This window comes from Onychostruthus taczanowskii, unplaced genomic scaffold (genome assembly GCF_017590055.1).
Source record: "Onychostruthus taczanowskii isolate IOZ18803 unplaced genomic scaffold, ASM1759005v1 scaffold17, whole genome shotgun sequence".
NCBI classification, from domain to species: Eukaryota; Metazoa; Chordata; class Aves; order Passeriformes; family Passeridae; genus Onychostruthus; species Onychostruthus taczanowskii.
In genome coordinates this window covers 3,357,149-3,379,650 of record NW_024498906.1, presented here as the reverse complement: position 1 = coordinate 3,379,650, position 22,502 = coordinate 3,357,149, and the positions used below count along the sequence as shown (strand labels likewise).

Sequence of the window (22,502 nt, the reverse complement as noted above, 5' to 3'; positions counted from 1 at the left end):
TAAAGAAGTTGATATTAGGCCATCTTTTACAATCCTCCCCTGCCCTTTCACAAGTGGAAGCAGGTAGAGGTATCTAGGAGAATATAGTTTCTTGGAGTCCTGTTTTTTAGTAGACTGATGTTTTCTAAGAATATTTTCAAATAATTTTTTTGCTCTGTAAAGACATGTCCAGGCCTAGATACTCTTAATTAGACAATAGATTTTCTTGTCCATTTTGTAGTCTTTGTAGCGCTGTTTAGAATTTCTCAAGAATTGTCCAGACATTAATTTGTGTTTGTAAGTTAAATTAATGTAATTATCCAATAAAACCTGTGAAGACAGTGAATTTTGTGGAGTGCTCTAGTGTACATGCTGAGGTGCTTGCTCTCAGACAGCAATGCCTGTTTCTCCCCTCTCTTTTTCATTTTCAGACATTATACAATTGATATTGCAAATATTGCCAAGCCTTTAAATAGGCTGACTGACACCCTATTCCTGGTTGGTTTTGCTGCTGGTTTGGGAAGGGATCTTTCTATGTCCACCACAAGCACATATTGCCATCACTGATCCTTCATTACCTCTTAGCAATATTTGTTCCTTCACAAAAAATGTCCCAGGCTAGGTGGTCTCAAGAGTTTCCATGCAGGACCAGTGAAGAATGGGCTGTGATCCACAGAAGGAAATGTGACAGGAATTATTGAATCACAGTCTTTGAGCCTAAAATGGCTCTGAAAAGAAGGTTCCTTAACTCCTCTAACCTGGGGCAAAAATCATGGTGAGAAAAAGAGTTGCTGGAACCTCCCAAAGCAGCTCTGGTTGTTGTCTGCTGTGACAGAGGCATGTGGCTGTGCACAAAATCTCAGTGGATGAAGCAGAGCCCCTTGAAATTCCAAAAGTGAAGACAGGCCAAGTTATGTGGAATTCACAGAGTGCTTTATCCATGGTATGAAGTGTTGCACCATGTTATGGCCAAGGAACCAACATCATAGAATTAAGCAAAATCACAGCATAGGACAGACACAGTCAGACCAAAAGAACATGAGGTGCTCTAAGCTGTGAAGTGATGTTATGAGGAGTCAGGGCTTGGCGTTCATGCTGGACAGGGGAATGAGAGGCCTACATGATTCATGTTTCTGGTGGGTGGGAGATCCCAAGACTATAAAACTGCCCAGGTCTCAATCAGTGTATGTGATCCATAGGCACCAAGTGACAAATGCTTAATAACCTTGCATTCCTCTCCAAAGGCACTGTTCACAGAATCACAGAATGCTTTGAGTTGGAAGAGCTGTTAATGATCATCTAGCTGCAGCCCCCTGCCACGGGCAGGGAACCCTTCACTACACCAGGTTGTTTGTCATTATTGGTGGCAAGCTGCTCACAAGTAGAGGCTTCTCTGTCCTCCAGCCTTCTCTGTTAGTTATCTGCCTCATTGAAGGCACACAACTCCAGGACAGTCACCTGCCATGTCCCCTGGCTTTAGCAGCTGCCAGTCCTGGGTTTGCTGCAAGACCTGCTCCCAGCAGGCAGTATCCTCACCATGGAGCTTGAGTACGAGACTGCTGCAGCTTGGTGTGCTCCCACCACCATCCCCTGGGAGCCCGTGAAAGGGCTTTGACCCATCCATCTGCACTTTGCCAATTACTGCTGGTGTTCAGGGTGCTCCCTGAGAGAGCTGAAGAAAGAACTGGCTTGGTGTTGGCAGGAAGCTTCACATAGTTTCTGGGAAGCAAGGCTTGGAAAGGGGCCCAGGCTGTCACAGCGCCTGTGTTTTGGGTAGCATCTGGCCTGATGTCTGTCTGAACAAATGGCTGGCCACTGAGACAGGCGTGTTACAGCCAACACTACGCATGCAGACAAAGCCACCAGCTCGCTTCGGCCCACGATGCTTGGGGACAAAAGTGCCATATGCACTTGTCTCCAATTCTAGGGTGAATTCAGACGACCAGAGCTGGGATGTGCACTGAACTGCCCGGGCACACAGGCAGCCACAATGCCTGGGAGCCAAAGGCTTGAGGGCAAAGAAAGATGAATGCAGCTGTAAGATACTTTCTTTGATGAAAAAAATAGTTGCAATGAATGAAGTAATGAAACAAAGACTGACCTTTACAATTGTTAGTACACAAAATCCTTTTGAAGAAATTGACATTAAAAATGCTCATTAAATAAAGAAAAATAACTTTCAAAGAAGGTTTTCATGGCATTATAAGACATAATTTTACCAAGCCTCAGCAGAGACACTGCTAGGATCTGTGTAACCCTGAAAAATAAGGTATTGGAGGAATATGTGAAACAAGTATGGCAATGTTCATTTGGAGAAATTTCTTCATGATAAGGGTGGAATATTGGATAGCAAAGGAGTGGGAAATGTACAAACTGAACAGTGAAAGATGATCAGATAATCTTATTTGTTGCTTGGGGTTTGAAAACTGTATTTGAACTTAAACTTTCTAACGTTTCCTACTTATAAAAAAAGAGTATTTAAAAAATGTGTTCAGATATACCAGGCTGATGACTGACTGACATGCTTTTTATTCCAATATTAACATGTATCTTAGAGAACTGTATCCAGTAAAAAATCCCATGGTGTTGGGACCCAGAAGAGGAATGCATGGCTCTTGTGTTTGGTCTGTCCGTGCTGTGCTACACGGGGTAGTTGCAGAGAAAGCTCAGAAGAGGGTCCAGATATTCAGTCTATGTCTTTTCTCCTACAGTTATACAAGGTCAGTAGGTTGGAACTGACCTAATAGGTTTAAATAGTGAAAATGTTGTAAGGCCAGTATCTCTACAGCTGCCTATGTCTCAGATAACCTCTCTACTTAAAAACACCAGCAATGTGCAGTGTAGTGTCACTTACTTTGAAGCTGACATTTTGCATTGTACAGGTTTTCAGTTGCTCGTAAAACTTTGCCAGCTTTCACAAGTCTGAAATTTTCCCTAAGGGGTGTTGGCCTCAAACTGAATTTTTTTGTGAAGACTCCAGACACAGTTTTTTCAGCTGCCTCAGATCAAAATGCAGATTATTTGCCCTTGCATAGAAAAGAAAAAGAAGAAGGAAGAGAAAAATAAAAGAAGGAAAGAAAAAGAAGAAAGAGAAAAAAGGAAGGATAAGAAAAAAGGAAAGAGGAAAGAAAAACAGAAAGGAAGAAAAGGGGAGAAAAAGAAGGAGAAAAATAAATAAAAGGAAAGAAAAGATAAAAAGAAAGAAAAGGAAAAAAGTAAGAGAAGAGGTTTTTTAAATTGAAAAACTATATAAAAAAACTTGAAAAGAGATCTTCCATTTAAACAACAGGGTGGTCCTTGTGTTGAGCAGCAGTGCCTTGTAGCCTGTGGAGAATTGGTAAGTTATTTGTATGCATTAAAATCTCTGACATGTCTTGATTTACAAATATTCAGTAGGCTTTTTAATCCTTAGTTGTACTTAGTTGTTAAAGGAAGGCTTTCACAGGCATTTTTATTTCTAGTCATCCTGATTAAGTGTTGTGCAATCTTGAAGGTATTTTTAATTAGGTAGGACAGTTAATTATTTATTTTACAATTTCAAATAATGGCTCTTAGTTTGAACTCTCATCGGTTGTTGGGGCAGGGAGAGGGGCAGACATTAAAAAATCCATTATTTCCTCCATAATTCTGTAAACTCACATTTCATTTACCTTATTTGCCTACGAATCAAAAATACAGCCTAGAGTTGTTGGCGAGTACATGTAACAAAGGTAAAAAGGACTGGTAAATGTTCAACCTGACACAGTGTTAGAAGTCAGCACTGTTGGATTTTGAAAAACAAAGGGTAGAGAAGTGCTAAGAGTTCCTTTCCTCAGCTGATGGAGTTGTAGATGGCCCTGAGGGTTATCTGCTTCACTGACTATATAAGCATTGTGTTTTGAAATAGAAGCAGCCCCTCCCTGTTTCTCTAGTAAATCGTTTAACAAGAGAGCAGGACATTACAAACCAAACCATTACAGCGAGGGACCAACCTTCTTTTTGGGGAGGTTTCAATGGGACAACACTGATTTTCAGTGTTTGTCAGTTCAAAGCTGTGTTATTTGGTCTCTTTCCAGCAAAACTCTTCTGTAGCTACATTAACTGTACTTGCCTTGAATGGATGGGAGCTGGTGATCAGCTTCCACCTGGAGCAGCTTTCACCAGTCCATAGAGCAGCCAGGTTGCTCTGGGATGTATCAAGAGTCCACTTTCCTGTGATGTTTTGTGTCAAAACATAACATCACAGGAAAGCCTTCCCATAAGCCTTCCCATAAGGCTCAAAATGCTTTCAAAGACAAAACGTCTGGTTTTAACTGCAAAAATAAATTCCCAGCATGAACACACAGGTTGGTAGAACAGCAACAGTGTGAAGTAGCAATGAATTTAAAGGAGGAATTAAGCTTTCAGAAAAATGGAAGCAATTTAAGATCCCAGTTTCCAAACACTTAAAGCACAAGCTCACCTTCAAGTGCACGAGGGCCCCAGCAGTGTTAACAGGACAGTTTGTGTGCCTGAAGCACACAAGTGCATGGTCCACAGGGCTGTACCAGCGTTTGCTGCCTTGGTGTTTTTAATGCATGCTAACGAGGCAGGAGGCAAGGAGCCAAAACCATATTGAGAATATGTGAATGCTTGTGATTGCTGTGGAAGGACTAATTGTACGCCCATACCTCTTTCTGGTGTGAAGTACGACTCCACATTAGATTTTTAAAGGATTAAGTTGTATACAATTTCTGCCAATGCAATAAATGGGAGACAATTTAAAGAAATAAAAATAATTGTTGCTAAACTTTGTTATCAACAGCATTTTGGCTGTAGCCAAGAAAAAGTACAAAAAATTATTCTATTTCTGTATGCCCACTGCTAATCACCAAGGTTAAAAAAAGCTGCTTTAATGAAAACTTACAAAAGCTGAGACTTAACTCTGTTGTGTGGTAGTTAGGATGATGTTGCAAATGAAGTATTTTGAGATACATAATAGATTACCTAATCAAATAGATGATTAAGCAAAACCGGGAAGAGAAATGAGTTCAGAGAACCCTAAGGTGCATTTGCAGGAGAAAACATTTTTCAGGTCTTCATTGAACACCAAATAAACAAAAATAACTAAATATAGAGAAGTGTAATGTCTGGCAGGGGAAGGGGTATTCTAAATAACATAATGAATCCCATCTAGTATGCTGGATTTCTTTACAAATGCCCACACAGAGGCAAAAAGGGAGAGCTGCTGCCCTGATTCATTTGAATCCTTAGGATTGTGTAACATGAGACTTAATTAAGTGAATCTTGATTATTTTTCCCCCAACTCTACTGAAATATTAAAAAACTATACTAGGCTTTAGAAAGAAAGAAACTGTTCAAACAGAAAAGTTTGTATTTTATATAGTGTGCAATTTCTTAATGAAACCCTCCTCAACACAAGTAAATATTAACTTTACTTCAACTAAAATATTTCAACAGTTTTCATCTGTGTTTGAGCACAATGTTCTAGTGCCTTGATTTATAAAAGACATTGAAGAATATGTATTTATTTAAATATTTGAGGTAATTCCTTGAACAAGATGTCTGTTCCTTAGTAACAAAATTTTCTTGCTAATTTGTTCTTTCTTCATTGCATATATAGTACTCATGTTAGGAGACTTGTTTGTTTGGTTTTTAATCCTTTCAGGGTAAGAAAGGAGAATTTATTTACATACTTGTATCACTTATGCAGTTTGTGACTGTTACAGCTTCTGTGTTATTCACCATAAACCAAAATTTCTGTAAAATCGGTTATTCTATCTGGGTTTTTAGTCTGGAAAAGTATGAAATGTGCACTTTTACTACACCACTGGGGTGGACTGGAGGTGTATGAAACATTCGATGAGCACGTACAGATGGAACTTTACAGAAACAAAAGCAGCAACACGAAGCCAGAGCACATCGGTAATTTTAGCACCATGGTAAGCGAACATCAGCCATTAAGGCAGCTGTGCCAGAAGTGCGGTGGTGGAAGATCCGATGAAAAAGGAGCGGTGCTCACAGGGTCTGGGGATGTCAGGAAAAGGCCGCTGGACGTTGTGGGTGCGCACGGGCCAGGAGGGGCGGCAGCCGGAGCGGCTCTGGGGGCTGTGCGGCGCTGCTTAAGGGAGGGCAGGCGTTTGAAACTTTATCAATGTTTAGCCCCAGCCTGGCACAACCTGTGACCCAGAACGGCAGGGACGGCCGGGCGGGCACTTCACACTGCCAGGAGCACGGATGGGAAAGGGGCGGGGACAGAAGTTTAAACCTTTCCTGCAGGCAGGCTGGAGTCATCCACGTGAGTCAGCATGGAAAAACAGCAGGAGCCCTTTCTGCAGCAGTAAGTGAGAAGTACGCACTTTTCAAAGTGCTACAAAACGAATGCCATAAAAATATAATTTAAATTTCTTTCTGGATTTTGTGTATACTAGGACCAAATCAGCAAAGGTGTTAATGGAAAGTTTTTTCTTCACCCTTTCAGAATGAAATCCGGTATTTGGCTGGAAATGGCATTTCCCAAATACACGGTTAAGTCTCAATAATAACTACTGACACACTTCAACTTTGTACCACTGCACAAGAAATCTACGTTTGTGTACTCAACCCATTAGAAATGCAAATGCACACTTCTGTTCAGGTATGATCTAAAAAGGGTAAAAAAATAAAATCACTCTGAAGTAAATCCCTGGTAAAGTGAGAAAGCTCACAAGGCATCTTGTCACTATTTTAATCCTGGCCAAGAAAATCAAAATAATTTTCAACCTCCTTAGCTGCACATAATACTGCCTCCTCTTATCATTCAACATCTCAGCATCACGGTTCAGTGACCGAGGAGGGGGTGGTACACCCATCAGCACACAATGTATTTGCACTCACACTGTTCACACTTGTCTCCCCAGTGCTGCAGAGACACGTTCCACGTATTCAGCAGTCTCGAAATCCCATTACTTATCACTCACGTCAGCAGTCAAAGCTTTCCATTAGAGGAAATGTAACATTTTGATGGCAGAAGAACCGTGTATGTGAAATGCCCCCCAGGCCCTCATCGCGGTGTGACAGGATATACAGCTGTGTAGAAGGAGGTGATCCTTGTGCAAGCCTCACCCTGCCTGGAAAAGCCACGGGGAAAGCAGGTCGATGCACAACCTCAGCAAGATTACGGCACTGGTGTGCTTTAAATTGCAGATCAAGAGAGACACAATCTTCAAAATATCTGAATGTCTAAACATGTCTGTGGGTGCTTAACACCAGTTGCTCAGAAGCTTTTCCACACGTGTTTCATTAGAGCCATAGGTGCAGTGCACTGAGAAAGGACTCTGCACTAAATTTCACCCTGGAGCTGGTGCCATCCAAGCACTGTGCTGTAGCTTATATTCTCTTTTATGCTCACCCTCCTGCCACCAGACTAGGCAAGGCTTAGGTTTATCCTAGCTGCTAGAATTCACAGTTACAGAAAGGAGTTGCCAAAGCATGGAAGATGCAATCCTTGAAACAGACACATTTAAGATTGCAGATTGGTCAAGTACCTGGAGAGTCAGAGAGAACTACAGCTGACTCCTGCTTTTAAAATGGAAAAGCACTATTCAAAAATTAATGTATTTGCTCCCAACACCATCTGAGGTAGTACTTTACAAATGGAAAAACTGAGTACAGGAATGTAGAGAGAGTAAGGGAACACAATACAGTGCAAAATCAAGAGCAAAATGCAAGCTGTTTCATCACATTCCAGTTTGATGAGTGAAATCGTATTTACCTTTCGAAAGCCCTTGAAGATACTCAATAAAACCAAAACCAAGCTTTGAAAACACACAGTACTTTGTACCAAAATATGTTAAGTAGCATAACTTGCTAAATAGTATATAAACCAGCTAGAACTATGTATATTAGTACAAATGAAGAAGTGAAATCTAAAGGGATTAAAGTATTAGCACCCTACAGTAAGTTTATTACATTATGTTTTATCCTGAGGCATGTGATTCAGAGTAGCTAAACAAAAGTGGTTTTATACCTTTTTTCCTCATCCTCTTCACAATTCCACCACCATTCCTCTGCCCCCACCCCAAATCATTCCCTTCTACAGCCTCTTCCCAATATTTTATATTTGCTCAACAAAATTTTAAAGTCCTTTACTCCTACTGTATAAATAACTCCCAGGTCACTCCCACAGACTTCCATGATGACAAAGTTATATTCCAATTAATCACATTCTTTTCATAAATCCATACTAAAACAGGCCAAAACCAGTACTGCCAGTTCAGATCCAGTTTACTTGTGGGTTTTTTTGGGGGATTTAAGAAAACATGTAGTAGTATCAGAAATGACAAATTCAAGTCAGTCAATACTGCCATCCTAATTACAAAGTGTAATACTTTAGAATCCTAAAATCAAGAAACAAAGAAATACAGTTTTTTGTTGGTAACAGTTGTCTAAACAAAACAAATTGTGCAGAAAAGGTACTGGTATTCCAAGAAGAGTTTGCTTGCTTTTAATTCTTGTACTTGAACAATCATTGCAGTCTTTCGTTACTCAGAAAAACTGTATGAATTAATGAAAATAAGCAATATTTTATTTCAATACCAGATTTATGGTTTGTGTGTTACACTGGGGCTGGTTTGACTGATATTAAACAGATATGTCTGAAACACAAAGCAACATAAATTAGACATGCCATGAGACATGTACAATTAATTTCTACTAAAATGTGGATAATGAAATCCATTTCTATGCCAATTCTTTTACACTTTTAATGGTGATAGTGACTAGTATTTTAGTAAGAGGGTAAAAGTCAATAAAAGGTATGAGGACAGCCATACAACTCAAAGATACTGTTTGCACAGCTTCCAATTCCACTGTGAAAATACACCCCCTCCAAAATAGAAATAGGCACTTCATCTTTAAAAATGAAGCACTCTTTTGTTCTTCAGTCATCATCAACAGTTGGCTTGATTGTCACTCCTCTTCTGATCTGACCCCAGCCAATTAAACTGAAAAAAAATAAAGGTTTATATTATTTTTACCAGTAGTCAGAAATGTCCTGTATAAGTCAACATCCTTCTGTCCTTCTTATGCCTTCAGTTCTTACATTTTGAACTTTCCACACTTGTCTCCCACCCAAAACATTCTACAAGAACAAAAAACCTCCTTAGTGGAAACACAGAATAGAGAAGGGTGAAGGATAGAGGACATTTGTGACCAGGTAAGGGTGTACTCCTGAACAGAAGCTGAAAATCTGAAAATATTCTAAGTTATGTTGTACGGGATGGTAAATCTGTGCACAGCTTCATCTCTCTCACCTGCACCTGAAGTGTGCATTACTTTCAAGGAGAAATGAAAATTCAGTAAGATTACAAACAGCTGTAACTCTCAATGGTAGCCTGTGACAGTAACTCAGCTCTGGGGTGAGTGCTGCTATTTATATTCAGAAAAACTAAGGCCTTTTTTATAGGCCACTCTTGCCCTAGAAAAATACACTCGCACAAAGAAATTCAGAATACATCCATTTCCACAGCCAGCAGGTATTTACATTATTAGTAAAACTGTGCTCAAAACCTTTCAATTTCTGGTGAGAAACCACACATGCATCTCAATTCACCTTGCAGTACAGCCTGTCTTGGGACACCAGAAAATAAACTGAAGTTTATCAGAGCAGCACTTCCCACTTTTTAGTACCATAACCATAGGTCATAACTTGACCATCTTTGAATTCAGTGATCCTTGGAATCTGGTGTATCCCATCTGCTGTTTAACCCTATGCCTCTGTATATTTCCTTTTTATTTTATACCTCTTTTTAGTCTTCTTTTATAAACTTTCTTCTGTATTTTCAGTACTCAGGCTTTAAGTTCCTTTTCACAGTACCAACTGTATATTATCTTTACTGCAATCAGGTTTTATTATGCTGGTTTTCCCAGTTTGCCTTCTTTCCCTTTTCTCAACTTTTAGTTTCCTTATATTGTCTCTATCTTTTTAATACAGCATAGGAATCAACTTTTCAATAACTATCTTTACAGCAGGCTGCCACTATTTGCCCACCTCATAATCCAGAGACAGGTGGGCTTTTGGGCAAAATTTGGTCAAAATTTGGTCAAGTTTTTTAACTGGGAAAGAATCCACAAAAGCAACAGAAGACACATTATTATTTGCACAGGATATCAGTCTACAGCTTAAAAAAAGGGGAAAAAAAGCATAATTTCTAACATAGTTTCTTCTCTTCCTTCTGCTTTACCTGACTTAATTTGGGTCCTGCCTTTTTTTTCCTCCTGTTCAAGACATGTTATCTTTTGCCTTGGTTTTTTTTTTTTTTCAGAGAACAATCTCTTCCCTAATTTGTCATCTTGCTCTGAGACAGCAAGCACTAAATTCCTGTCTACATTTTCTTGTCATCTGAAAAAGAAACATGCATCCATGGATATTTAAAGCTTGGTTCCTTTCCATACAGTACAGGCTTCTTGTAAAAATGGCTGTGCTCTCTCATACTACAAGGGCTGTGCAGAGCCAACAAATCTAAATACTCATGTTCTTATCAATCCAGTCTTATGAAACCTGTGACAGGTACAGTATATGTAATCACCTAAATAGAGTCTGGCACTGTGATAAAATGAATCACCAACCAATTCTGTTTGTCATTTTCAGCCTCCAGATGCTTCTGGAGTCAGACATTTTATATTTTGAATAATTTATAATTTGAATGGGTCAATCCAGTTGGTATTTTATTCTTTCCTCTGTGCTCATGGTACATAAAACATTCAAACATCCCTCCTCTGTTCCCCCTGCTGTTACTTCCAGGTTGCACTAGAAATCACATGCAGCTCCAGAGGTAGAAAACCACTGAGCTGTGCATAAAGATGGCTATTTGGCTTAACATTGTGAGAATTTCCCAAACCCTCTGCCAAGATTCCCTGCTGAGCTCAATTTACAGCTTGGCAGTTTGAGCAACAAACACAAAGCTCAGGTGTTTCCTTGTCTGTCAACTAACAGGTACCCTCCCAGTCACAGTGTTTGTTATGAAATGAAGCATTCCACAACCATGGTGCCAATGTGTTAGGAGAATCCAGAAGAATTTTTAAAACAGACAAGCACTTACCTATGCTAGTACAAAATCAGTTTCGTGTATTTTTTTGTTAACAATGTAGCAACCAGGTACCCCACCAACTTGGCACCAACTCACCGCCAATGTTTCTCAACTCTTCGACTCAGAGCAATTTTTTCTCCCACTTCTGTGCATACAGGGTTAGTTAACACAATCTTCCCCAAATCAGCCTTTACAGCACTGACTCTCCCTCCAGTAGATAAGGATCCTATGTTTACCATTAGAACTTCATTCTTCGATAATTTTTGCACCTGAAGACAGACATACAAAACTCTGAAACATAAGCTTTAGTACTAAAAACCAAACAGCACAGACAGTACCAAGTCATCTTCTGTTACCTTCTTGCCACAAAAAAAGATACAGCTGAGGACTGAGAAATACTGAAATACTATAAATATACACACACCAACTATGGGCAGCAGTGTCAGTAGATAAAAGTTTTATATGCAGAAGGACAAATACATCAAGATGCTGTACATGCAGCTCTGAGGTTCTTGGTATGATGTACTTTCCTGGGATTAATCTACATTTTCTATAAACTATACTGATGATTTCTTATAACGTATTAAAAACACACACTCAGAGATATTGTTACAACCTGTGATGTTATACAGATTAGTTACTAGAATGGTGTATTTTCATTTCCCTTATGCCTACATAAAAATAAAAAAAAAAAATTAATTTCACAGGATAAGAGAGAGCTGAAGCACTTTACTCACTGTTGCATGAAGCAGTTTATCATTTTAAATGCTAACAGGGGAAATTATTTTAGTTGGTTTGTGTAAAACAAATCGTGTTGCACAAGTTTGTCCTGTGCCTCAAGTTCAGTTTTTTTTTCAACCAGAGTACTTAAAAAATATTTAAACTTTAAAAAATTCTTCAGTGAAAAAACCTACAAAAAGCATGTCAGTAGGAAGTACATCAGTACCACTGTAAAATTAACTATTGCACAAATTAATAGGATGATAGCAAAAGAAAACTACCAGCATGTTTAGAAAAATACATAACATGACACATAAGTACTACTGATATGAATTTCTACTCCTCTGAAAACCATTCTACAGTATTAAACAAGCAGGTAAGTTTTGTAACAAGCTTCTATCAACACTGAGACAAAATGTCTACATATGATCAGAGAAATATACTCATTAATGAAAATTAGCACAGGAAGTAAAATCAGGACAAACAAAAGAAGGGGCACAGACCTTTGCAGCTTTCTTGTCTCCTTCAGTGCGCACACCCAGGAGTCGTCTCAGCAGGAAGTAGGAAATTTCCAGCTCTGTAAATATTTCTGGCAGTGCCCCGACTGCACCAAGGACCTGGCCCACCATGCGGTCAGCCCGGCACAGCGTGGGGTCAATCTTAGTGCCAACACCTACAACACAGCAGGGGAAGGCAGAAGGAGAAACTGAAAGGTAGCTGTCATATTTATGTGCTAAGATAGTTGAAGATGATCTAAAAAAAAATTAAATAAGAATTAAATAATTTTCCTGAATGTCACTGGCCAATGCAGATCAGCTTGCACTGTTAATTATTTAATTCTTAAATATCCATTTTTCACACCAACTCTGTCTCTCTCTACAGATATGAATTATCTAAAAATGCTCGTGGGATTTTTGTTAATTATACTGAAATTCATTGTTGAATGAAACCAAGTGTTTTCAATAAGCATGAAGAAATGAATCTTTTCCTAAGACAATATTCTTACCTATAAGGCCTCCTGGAGCAGCATATTGTAGATCATTGTGTTCAGCAAAGAGTGACACGATTTTGGAAAAGATTGGCTTGCACATGAGTTTGCCTTCACTGTCCTTGGACACAATACCAGGCCTCACCTCAATTTCCTGGCCCACCTAATGATAAAAGTGAAAAACTGTTTAACTAGTTACTTCACAGGAACACAAAGCTGACTAGTCACAGGTAAGACATACATACCCCAAGATCTACTTTTTATATGAGACCTTGTTTCTGGGCTACTGTAGCACTTGTAGAATTTCTGTTGCACCGTTTGATGCAAATTGAAGGATACTTACAGCAAATATAACATCTGATTTTCTTCTCAATACAATTTGTAAAACAATTTAGCAAAAGATCTTTATCAGCAGTAATTCCAAAACTAAAATTTCAGTTTAATTTTTAAACACTCTATTTAATTTAGAAATATTTCAGCTTTGAGAAAAATTGAGTTAATTCTATCAGTGTAACTGATTGACACCAATACACTGCAAACTAGAGAAAGTACAAGCTGTATAAATGTTCAAAGACAGAGTTTGCACTCCAGCCTAACAAAGCAATCGTTTTAAAGTTTCTGTCTATTGCTAGCAAGCAAGCAAAATAAAAAATCAAAATATACAGAACACTTAAATAGGGAAGTGGGACCTGTGAGAGCCCATACACACTTTGAAGGTGCTTTTAAAATTCTTTTGCTCTCCTCTTCCTGACAATAATTCAGGAAGTGGCAGGACAGGAAAATAACATCTCCTTCCATTTTTGTGAGGAATTAAATCTGTCATCATTATTAACAAATGTTAAAACTACAATAATATATTAAAAAAATTAAAACCAGTGCTTCTTGTTCCGGTATTTTAAAACTGTAAAGTGAAAATTAAGTACAGACACTACAATAATATATTAAAAAAATTAAAACCAGTGCTTCTTGTTCTGTAAAGTGAAAATTAAGTACAGACGAAAAGGGTAAGTTCTATGTGACTGTATTCAAGTTTTAAAAAATCAATTATATAGATAGATTTTGTAGCAAGTGTGGAAAAACTCTACTCACTGTCATTACAAATTTCAGTCAAGAAAAATAAAGGGTTACCTTTAAAACACCCTTAAGAATACTGCCACCAGCAACACCTCCCTTAAGGTCATCAACTTCACAGCCAGGCTTGTTGACATCAAAGGATCTAATTACTGAAAAGAATAGATCATAACCAGGTTTATATTTACTGTCAGATTTTTAAACAGTGTCTTTCTTTAGCAACTTTGACCGCTTCTCTGTTCTTACAAAAGGATACACATATTTATAAATATTAAAAAACCAGAACAATCAATATTTTTTTCCAAATTTTTAGGCAGACAGTTAACTTTATTCTCAAAACCATTTAAACTGGTCCTACACATAAAGGTTTCATAAGACCTCTTCTGCATAGCAGAAAGTAACTTAAAGATTGGAAAAAGAAAGTAACGATCAACCATTTTACAAAACCCCTTCCATATTCAAAATGTTAATTGTGAATACTAGAACTTTGTTTTAATGTACTCATGGCTGAACACTGTAAGCTTGATGTAATGTGATGAATTTTTATGCATTTATGCAACATAAAACTCCCTTGGATTACTGGAAAAAAAAAGGCAAGCAAATGAATTCCTTGCAGGAACTGCACTTCACAGTATGCTGGACAAGAACTGAAACTCTGACAATTATAACTAGGAAACAGGAGACTAATACAAAAGATTACCCAAGCTACCCAATACATTTCCATGGAAATAATTTCATTATCAATTTCATCAGTTTGCCAATATTTTGTTAAATCAAAACTAGATTCATAACAACTGAAGGGATGTTTTTAAGACAGACAAATTTCTCACTTTTACTGCATTTTAGTGCTGTCATATGCACAGACTATATACACAAAACCAACAGCAATTAACAGTGAACAGACAACACAGCTCTCAGAAGACATGCAAGTTTTAAAATAAGAACATCCTAAGTACTCCTTTCAAAAACCCACCTGTGTTTAGGGCACTCAGCACGTGCTGTTCTATGCACAGACACATTGAGAAAATGTTTGGCCACAAACAGCCAGGCCTGACATGTACATACCAATGAGCCTTGGTTCAGATGTGAAGTCTCTCAAAGGGACTGGGATTTTCTTCACGATGTACTCACACACCACCTCTATGTTGTATTTCAGCTGCGCTGAGATTGGAATTATTGGAGCTCCTTCTGCAACTGTACCTAAAACAAAATCAAGTTCAACATTAAGCTTTAATATGACCAAGTGTTCTGTCCTAATAAATACTAATGAATTTAAAGGCATGTTCTGTGTCTATTTCCCAAAGCAATATCAGAGCATCTATGCCTCCCTTCAACATTTTAGCTCATATAGCCACATCTACTTTTTGAGGCATTCTGAATGTGTGCTAGATAATCTTCTGTTCTAGGGGAGAATTCACTTCTACGCTGTGATCAGAAATATTTTTAAGATTTCCTAAGAGAGGTGAATATCTCAGTATTGGATACAGCAGTATTAATTTTACAGTCAGTAAAATTTTACAGTTTCATGATGACAAACTAAATTTACTGTTAATTTAATGATTTATGTTTTTCAAATTTTGCAATACAAGTACATATTTTAGAAAAATCCTTATTTTACAGAACAATGCATTTAGTAATCCAGGTTTGTTCAACATCATTAGTTTTAATTACGTCTGTGTTTCTTGTGATAGCTCCAGTTTTCAAACACCAAATTTACACATCAAGCCACTGTTACAGAGTTATGAACAGCTTCTGCAAGGCAACAATTATGAATTACACAAAAAAAAAAAAAAAACAAAAAGAACCAAAAAAAAGGAAAGGAAAAGAAAAGAAAGACCCATTGGCAACTTCTGATGGTGACAATCTAGCAGCTTGTTGTATATCCCACCTACTGCAGATAAACAGGGAAAACAGTGGAAGCTCCAGGGAAAGATAAAACTCAAATCACCATTAAGGTGAGCAGACCTTTACAGATTAAGATAACACTGCCCAAACTGGATTCACACAGAGAGACGAAAGAGCAATCTTTTGTCATTAGTCAAAAAAAATTAATGTATTTAAACCTACAAGGTGCCCCTAACAAGTACAGCTTCATTCTCTTCTGCACTGCAGTAAAATCACTACTAAAGAAGCACTCCAGGAAGAATCACAAACCTACTGAAAGCTACTACACAAGATTGATGTTAGTTTTACATCTAGAGGTCTGACCCAGAGTGAAAACATTATTGTATGCAAGCAGGCTGAAACAGGCAAGAAGCACAACTGCCATGGTCTAATTTTCACATTAACAGACCATGTACACCTGCATTGCTCAAGAAAAGCTTTTCTATGAACATAGAGAAAACCACTATGTCCATGTCTCAACACTGAATTTCCACCACTTACTGGATTTCTGCTTGTAAACTTACCTTGTACAAATGCAAGAATCTGTTCATACTGTTCTTTAGCCTGGCTCTCTTTCACCAAGTCAATCTTATTCTGTAGAATCAAAATGTGCTTCAGTTTCATGATTTCTATAGCAGCTAGATGTTCTGAGGTCTGAGGTTGAGGGCATGACTCATTACCAGCTGAAAGAAGAGAAGTGACAGGAATATAGAAACTATAAAGATAGACAAAACCCCTACAGTTAGGATATCTACTTCCATCTAAGTCCACTATGTTAAAAAAAAAAAAAAAAAAAAGAAAAAAAGAAGACAGTTGTCTCTCAGTAATCTACATGTGAAGCAACCAAGCCAATAAGCACCTATTCTCCCCTAGAGCTGCTGGCTGTAGCCTCCACACAATGCAGGACAGATAAGAGGCCACCAGAGAGGTTCCCCCATTCCATCTTCTCCCACTAGGAACACCCACCTAAAATACCCAAAGATACCAACACCTAACATGGTTTACACCATCCTTTAGCTCTTCAGATATCTCAGTGTTGACTGTAGCATAATACACAAATTACCTTTCAAGAAGAATCTTAACATTTTCTTATCAGTAAAGTGATAAAAATACCAAGATCCCCAAACTCTGTTATAATTCTATCAAGTATGTGAATAAATAGGGCAGCTATCAGCATGGTTTAGATTTCAGCTAAGAAGCCAGCACTGGCTGATGTATGATTATGGTGGTTAATCTTAGACCAAACTTTGGGCATCACACTTTCTAGAGATAAACAGTCAGAAGAAACGACAGCTCATCATCTATCTCAGACTTTAAATTACAATATCTGAAGCTGTTTTTTTCTTTTGTTGACATATCTTATCAAGGTAAGATAATTGCTATATATCACTACAGAACACTAGAATGTTCTACAGACATAGAAAAATCTCTTTTACTCACTTTCTGTTGCTTGCAAATCCAAACAAAAGTTGTCTGAATTATTTGAAATCTCCCGTACTTAAATTTTGCCTATATTTATCTGGGCTACTGTTTGTATTGTTGTTTGTGAACAACAATATGGCAAAGACTACAGGCATATTTAAAGGAAACTGAACCTTCAGAGAAAATCAAAATGCTGCTAATCTGTTTCCATAAAGTGATAAAAATTTTACAGTACTACACTACTACAAGGTTTTATATTACCTGTCTTCTACCAATGGGGCCAGCTACCAGACTAGTGGGTATGGATAGCTGTGTTTAAAATAAACCAGCTTGTCAGAGTACATTACCATTGTAGCACCACTTCATTTTCTTTAACACATCTCAAAAGCATCAAAATTGTTTAAATTGCTCACCACATCCCAAGAGATTTTATAGCCCATATAAAATTGCCTCATGCTACTACAAAACAGAGCTCTGGTTTTGGGTAGCAATCATTACCTATCAACAGCAAAGCTGCATCCATTACTGCTGCACCGTTCAACATGGTAGCCATCAAAATATCGTGGCCAGGGCAATCCACAAAAGAGACATGCCTGTTGCAGGAGAAGGTGAAAGAGAAATCCAGAAGCCCATTATCAACAATTCCTCTGACTGATTTATGTCAGTGATTAGCCAGATAAAAAAGTTAAAAGTATCCTTAAAATAGTATTTTCAAAAAAGTTCTGAAAGAACACAAATGCTACTGAACAGCTACTGAATACTGTCAGATTTAATACCACATGTCCACATTAAGTACCTCTAATATTTCACCAATTTACTCTAAACTAGATTAGAGTTAAATGCACCAGAATAAAAGCCCAATTCAAATTGACCCACCACTACTAACCCAAACCCCAACATAGCACATGGGATTTCTCTTAACTCTTTTAAAAGGCACCTCCCATTTTTCAATTTTTGGAAACTATGCATCTTTAATTATATGGTTATAACTGCACTGCACAGATTTGTCTACAGACATGATGTTACATTTCCAACCTCATGGTTTTATTGTGCACACTAAGATAGTTGGTTCACTATATTCTTTCCTGAACCTATCTAGTGAGGAATCCTTGTTCTTAGTGGCAGGCCACCAAAAAGCAAGAGACTAATGTGGTGCTTTGCTGATGATCTACAAGAAAAAAAACCGGCAGGGTAAAGAATGCAAAGCTTTTAACCAGTTGTTTCACAACGGTGAAACAAATGACTGCCTGCCTGTCACACTCCAACAGAAGTTCATCTTAGTACAAGTGCTCTTCTGGGAATCTGAGAAAAGGAGGACACATGATTACAGCACCACATGTATTGTATCATAAACACAAACCAAGAATCTTGTACAACAGTCTTCATGACTACTCTCATTTCAGCAATCGTTGTGCAGATCCATATAACTGCTGCATAAAGACTGTGCTATACTTTTTCAGAAATCGAGTCAATAAAGAACACTTGGCCTCCAGTGAGAGGCTGATCTCACACTAAGCATCAGGTTTTCATATATTCATTTAAAAAACTTTGGAAACTCTGCCCTTAGGAAGAAAATGTTCAACAAAGATCACCCTTCCAAAAGAGATTTTACAGATGTGTTTGTGAGGTCCACATTAGTTCTCAATCTGCCTGGTTTAAAATGTACTTTATTAATAACAGCAATATTTAACTTAATATTTAAGTCCTACAAGCAGCTGAGGCCAGCAGACACAGCTGTGCTGTACCATGGAGTGCTCATCACCACCAATGAATTCAGTTTACACAATGCCTTAGCCCAGGGGTGCCCCATCTAAGAATGTGTAGTCTGCCAGAATCCGTTCAGCTCACTGCTCAATCCCGTTTTCATACAAAGGCAAGTAAACATAATTTATTCCAGGAATTTCAAGCAGTTACCTGACTAGTTTAAAGTTCCCTTTGGTGCCAGGAATATCTGTAGGGAACTCATCTGGGGTGCTACTTCCACAGGATCGGTAACACTCTGGTCGAGAGCAGCTTGGGTCATCCAGCTTGTAAATCTGTCATTTTTTAAAATTGAAAAAAGGTTTAATTCCTCAAGGGTTGGTGACCTGTAATACTACATTCCCCCTGAAATATATTAGCAACACAGCTGCTACATTTACAGTGATGACTCACCTTTGCATTAGCATAACCCAGCTTGATTGTGATATTTCTTTCCAGTTCATTTTTAAATCTGACAGTATGAACTCCAGATATAGCTTTGACTACTGTTGACTTTCCATGGGCTACATGACCAATTGTACCTGTATTTTAAAAGGAAATGTTTGTTAATAAACTAATTTAATTTTGTGCAATGCTCCACTACAATCAATACACAATTGCCCCAAATTCTCCACAGCCAGTAAGTCCATATGGTATACACATGGAATTTGTAATCATTTTTGTTTAAACAAGACCTGAAATTGTGCTCCCAAGGAACAGATCTTTGCATTTTAATGAAACTCATTTCAATCCTTTATTTCAAGGTAAAACAAATTTTGCTTTAGCAACTATTCCCCACACCATTAAACTGTGTTCCTGAAGTAAAATTGGTGCTTTCCAAGTCAAAAGGGCTCCTCAAGTCCCTGAAACTACTATGTAACTGTTTCTGTACAAATTTCTTTAAAGTGTTACCACATAGGCACCATCTGCTACTGCATGAGCATCAAAGAGTCACCTTAAGGCACCCCTCTTTTTTATAAGTTTTTTTTACCTATATTAATTGTTGCTTGTCTGCTGATGACTTCTGGTGAAAGAGGCGTCAACTTGGTAACATCCTGTATAAGGGAGATTTTAGAATTTATTCATCTTGTATATAAATGTCTAGAAAATTAAAAATTTAGAAACTTGAAAATTAACTGATAGTTCTGTTCAGCAAAATCCAGATATATTATGTGCATTCAAGTCTTTTAAGTGTGTGAAATACTTGTGAAAAGTGAACCAAGTCCTGCTTGTGAATCAGTACAGGCTACAATTCAAAACCCTGACTGTAAATCAATTTTGGCTGCAAAGTGTTAAAGATGGGAGTAAACAAAACAAGAAACCTCAAAAGAAGCCTTTAACAAAACAGCCCAAGCCCCTACATACCCCTGAAACTAAACTACACATAACAGGCAAATTCATTTTCGACAGCCTACATGATGAACTGCAGTAATCTTTATAAACAAAGCCTTGCCAATAAACAGTTGTTTAATTGCTGTAAGGTTCCATTAGAGCCAAAACACAATTACAACTCACACTCTGGAGTCAGTGGGTCCAGAGGTTACATTAGCACCATGGCTTTTTTTTCAATGGCTATGTTTTTCCTCGGATACTGTTATTGCTGCTTTAGGCACCAGACAAAAATTCTGCTGTCCTAAATAGTTTGTTGTGTGGAGTTATTGGTAACCACTGGCAAAACAAAAACCTCACAAATACACTGTGTATCGATAAAGAAACAACTCTGAAAGAGCTGATTAGGTTTTTTTAAAGCTGTTTGACCAAATAATGGACAAGTGTTGAAATCCAGTGAAATGTTCCTCTGTAAAGCTAATATCCATCCTGCATTGAATTCACATGGATGAGCCACTCAGTTCAAGCAAGGATTCATGATGCCAGAAGAGTCCTCAGCACAGGACAAAATTTAAGATACAAATAATATAAACATTAAATCACATATTGTTTCCACTGTTACATGAAGGTTCTGTGCAAAATGATCAAACACATCTGTGTAAAAACCTAAGCTCATTCTGCTCTCAAGTATGACAGGAATAAACTGTTCATCTTGGATAGAAAGCAAGATATGAACACCTATGACACACAATTAAATTTATATTTCTCATCTATCGAACTTAAAATGACTTCCCAGCGATGGGAACATCACCTGCAGATGGCACCATGTGGCCGGGCGACCAGAATTTCAGCGTGATGCAATTCCTGCCACCAGGAGAATTCTTCCTGGTGCACGAACTCATGCACGCATGGAGGTTTTTCCTCAAGACCGGTATAAGGTATTGCTCAGCAAGAAGCTTCACTCAGCCATAAGCACTCAAGGGCCGGCAGAATAGGCCCTTAAAGGTAATTCCTGCTGACCTTCCAGCTAGTCTCTATCTGTGCCTTTTCCAACTGGGAAATGCCATGGTCAACAACGACGGGAGGAAAAGAAACTATCTGAAATAACTAACACACTCGTCGTAGGGAATTCCTGTGCTCAAGCCCGAAAAACACCAAATATTATTACTGTAAAGACAAATAAGCTGCTCCAGTTTAAACACCGGGGACACAGCAGCAGGCTTTTTGACTATCTACATTATAATACGCTTGAATTTGAAATATACATTACATATACACTTAAACTAGCATATAAGTGTAATAAGTGGGGCAGCCCAGGTGAGATATTTCATAGGCAAGGCTGCCACAGCAGGAGAGCACTGTCACTGGCTGCAGCGGTAGCTGCAGTGGTAGACTGAACTGGTATTTCTCGGTAGTTGTTAATAGTCAAGAAAATTTTCTTGGCAAACCAACAAAGACAGGGCTCGTAACGAACTCCTCGAGCTTACTGTACAGAAACACCTGAAATGTATGGTTCTACTTCGGAAAAAGAAAAGTCTTTAATACCACAGAACGAGGCAGCCCTTACACGAGGAAAATCGCACCCGCCAGTGAGCCATAAAGGCTCCAGCCGCGCCGGCGGGACTCGGAGCCGCTGAGCCTGCACTCACGGGCAGGAGGAGCGCCTCGCCCGGCGCCCCGCACCCGCCAGGAGCGGCAGGACCTGCTCCCGCCGCTCTGCCCGCGGCCGGTGCCCTCCGCCCGGCGCGCTGAGCGCGGCTCCCGAGGCGACTTCGCCTCCTGCGCCCCTCGGAACGCCGCGGCACGGCGGGGCCCGGCAGAAGGCTCGGAGCCCCTCGGGCCGCACCCATCGCCCACCCGGCCGCCCCCGCCGAGCCCCGGGAGCCCGATCTCGCTCCACGGCACCCCGCGGGCGGCGCTCACCAAGGTGGCGAGATCCTGCCGGCTGAGGTGCGGCTGCCCCAGAGTCACTCCCGCCTCGTCCCCCGCCATCTTGGCCCGAGTAGGAAGTGAGGAGTCCCGCGCGGCCGCCTGACCGCCGGCTCCTTTCGGCACTGCCGCTACCGCCCCGTAGCCTCCGGCCCACGGCGCGGCACCGGCCGGCCCTGGAGCGGACACCGAGCTCAAGGAAAAACCGCGATCAGCGCCGAGGGGCAGCCATCGGCCCCGCGGCGGGGCGGTCACGAGTCAGGCGCGCCACCGGGCAGCCCTGTAAAGGACCCGCGGTCGCCCTCACGCCGGGTGATGCAATCGGGGCCTGCGGCGGGGCCGCGCAGCGTGCGCGTGCACGGGGCGGGAGCGCGGCCGGCAGGTGGCGGGCG

At 39.5% G+C, this 22,502-nt stretch overlaps 1 protein-coding gene across 1 annotated transcript; it reads right to left on the bottom strand.

Annotated features, from left to right (window-relative positions):
- Positions 1 to 8,205: 8,205 nt before the first annotated feature.
- On the bottom strand, positions 8,206 to 22,313 carry EIF2S3 (eukaryotic translation initiation factor 2 subunit gamma). The gene is made up of 12 exons (XM_041399823.1): positions 22,105 to 22,313; positions 19,844 to 19,907; positions 19,267 to 19,394; positions 19,027 to 19,148; positions 17,611 to 17,705; positions 16,215 to 16,373; positions 14,872 to 15,006; positions 13,864 to 13,958; positions 12,754 to 12,898; positions 12,251 to 12,420; positions 11,124 to 11,296; positions 8,206 to 8,942 (listed from the first exon to the last, which is right to left on the bottom strand). The coding sequence occupies exons 1-12, from the start codon at positions 22,171 to 22,173 to the stop codon at positions 8,879 to 8,881; spliced, it is 1,419 nt and encodes a 472-aa protein (XP_041255757.1). The 5' UTR covers positions 22,174 to 22,313; the 3' UTR covers positions 8,206 to 8,878.
- Between the last annotated feature and the right edge of the window lie 189 nt (positions 22,314 to 22,502).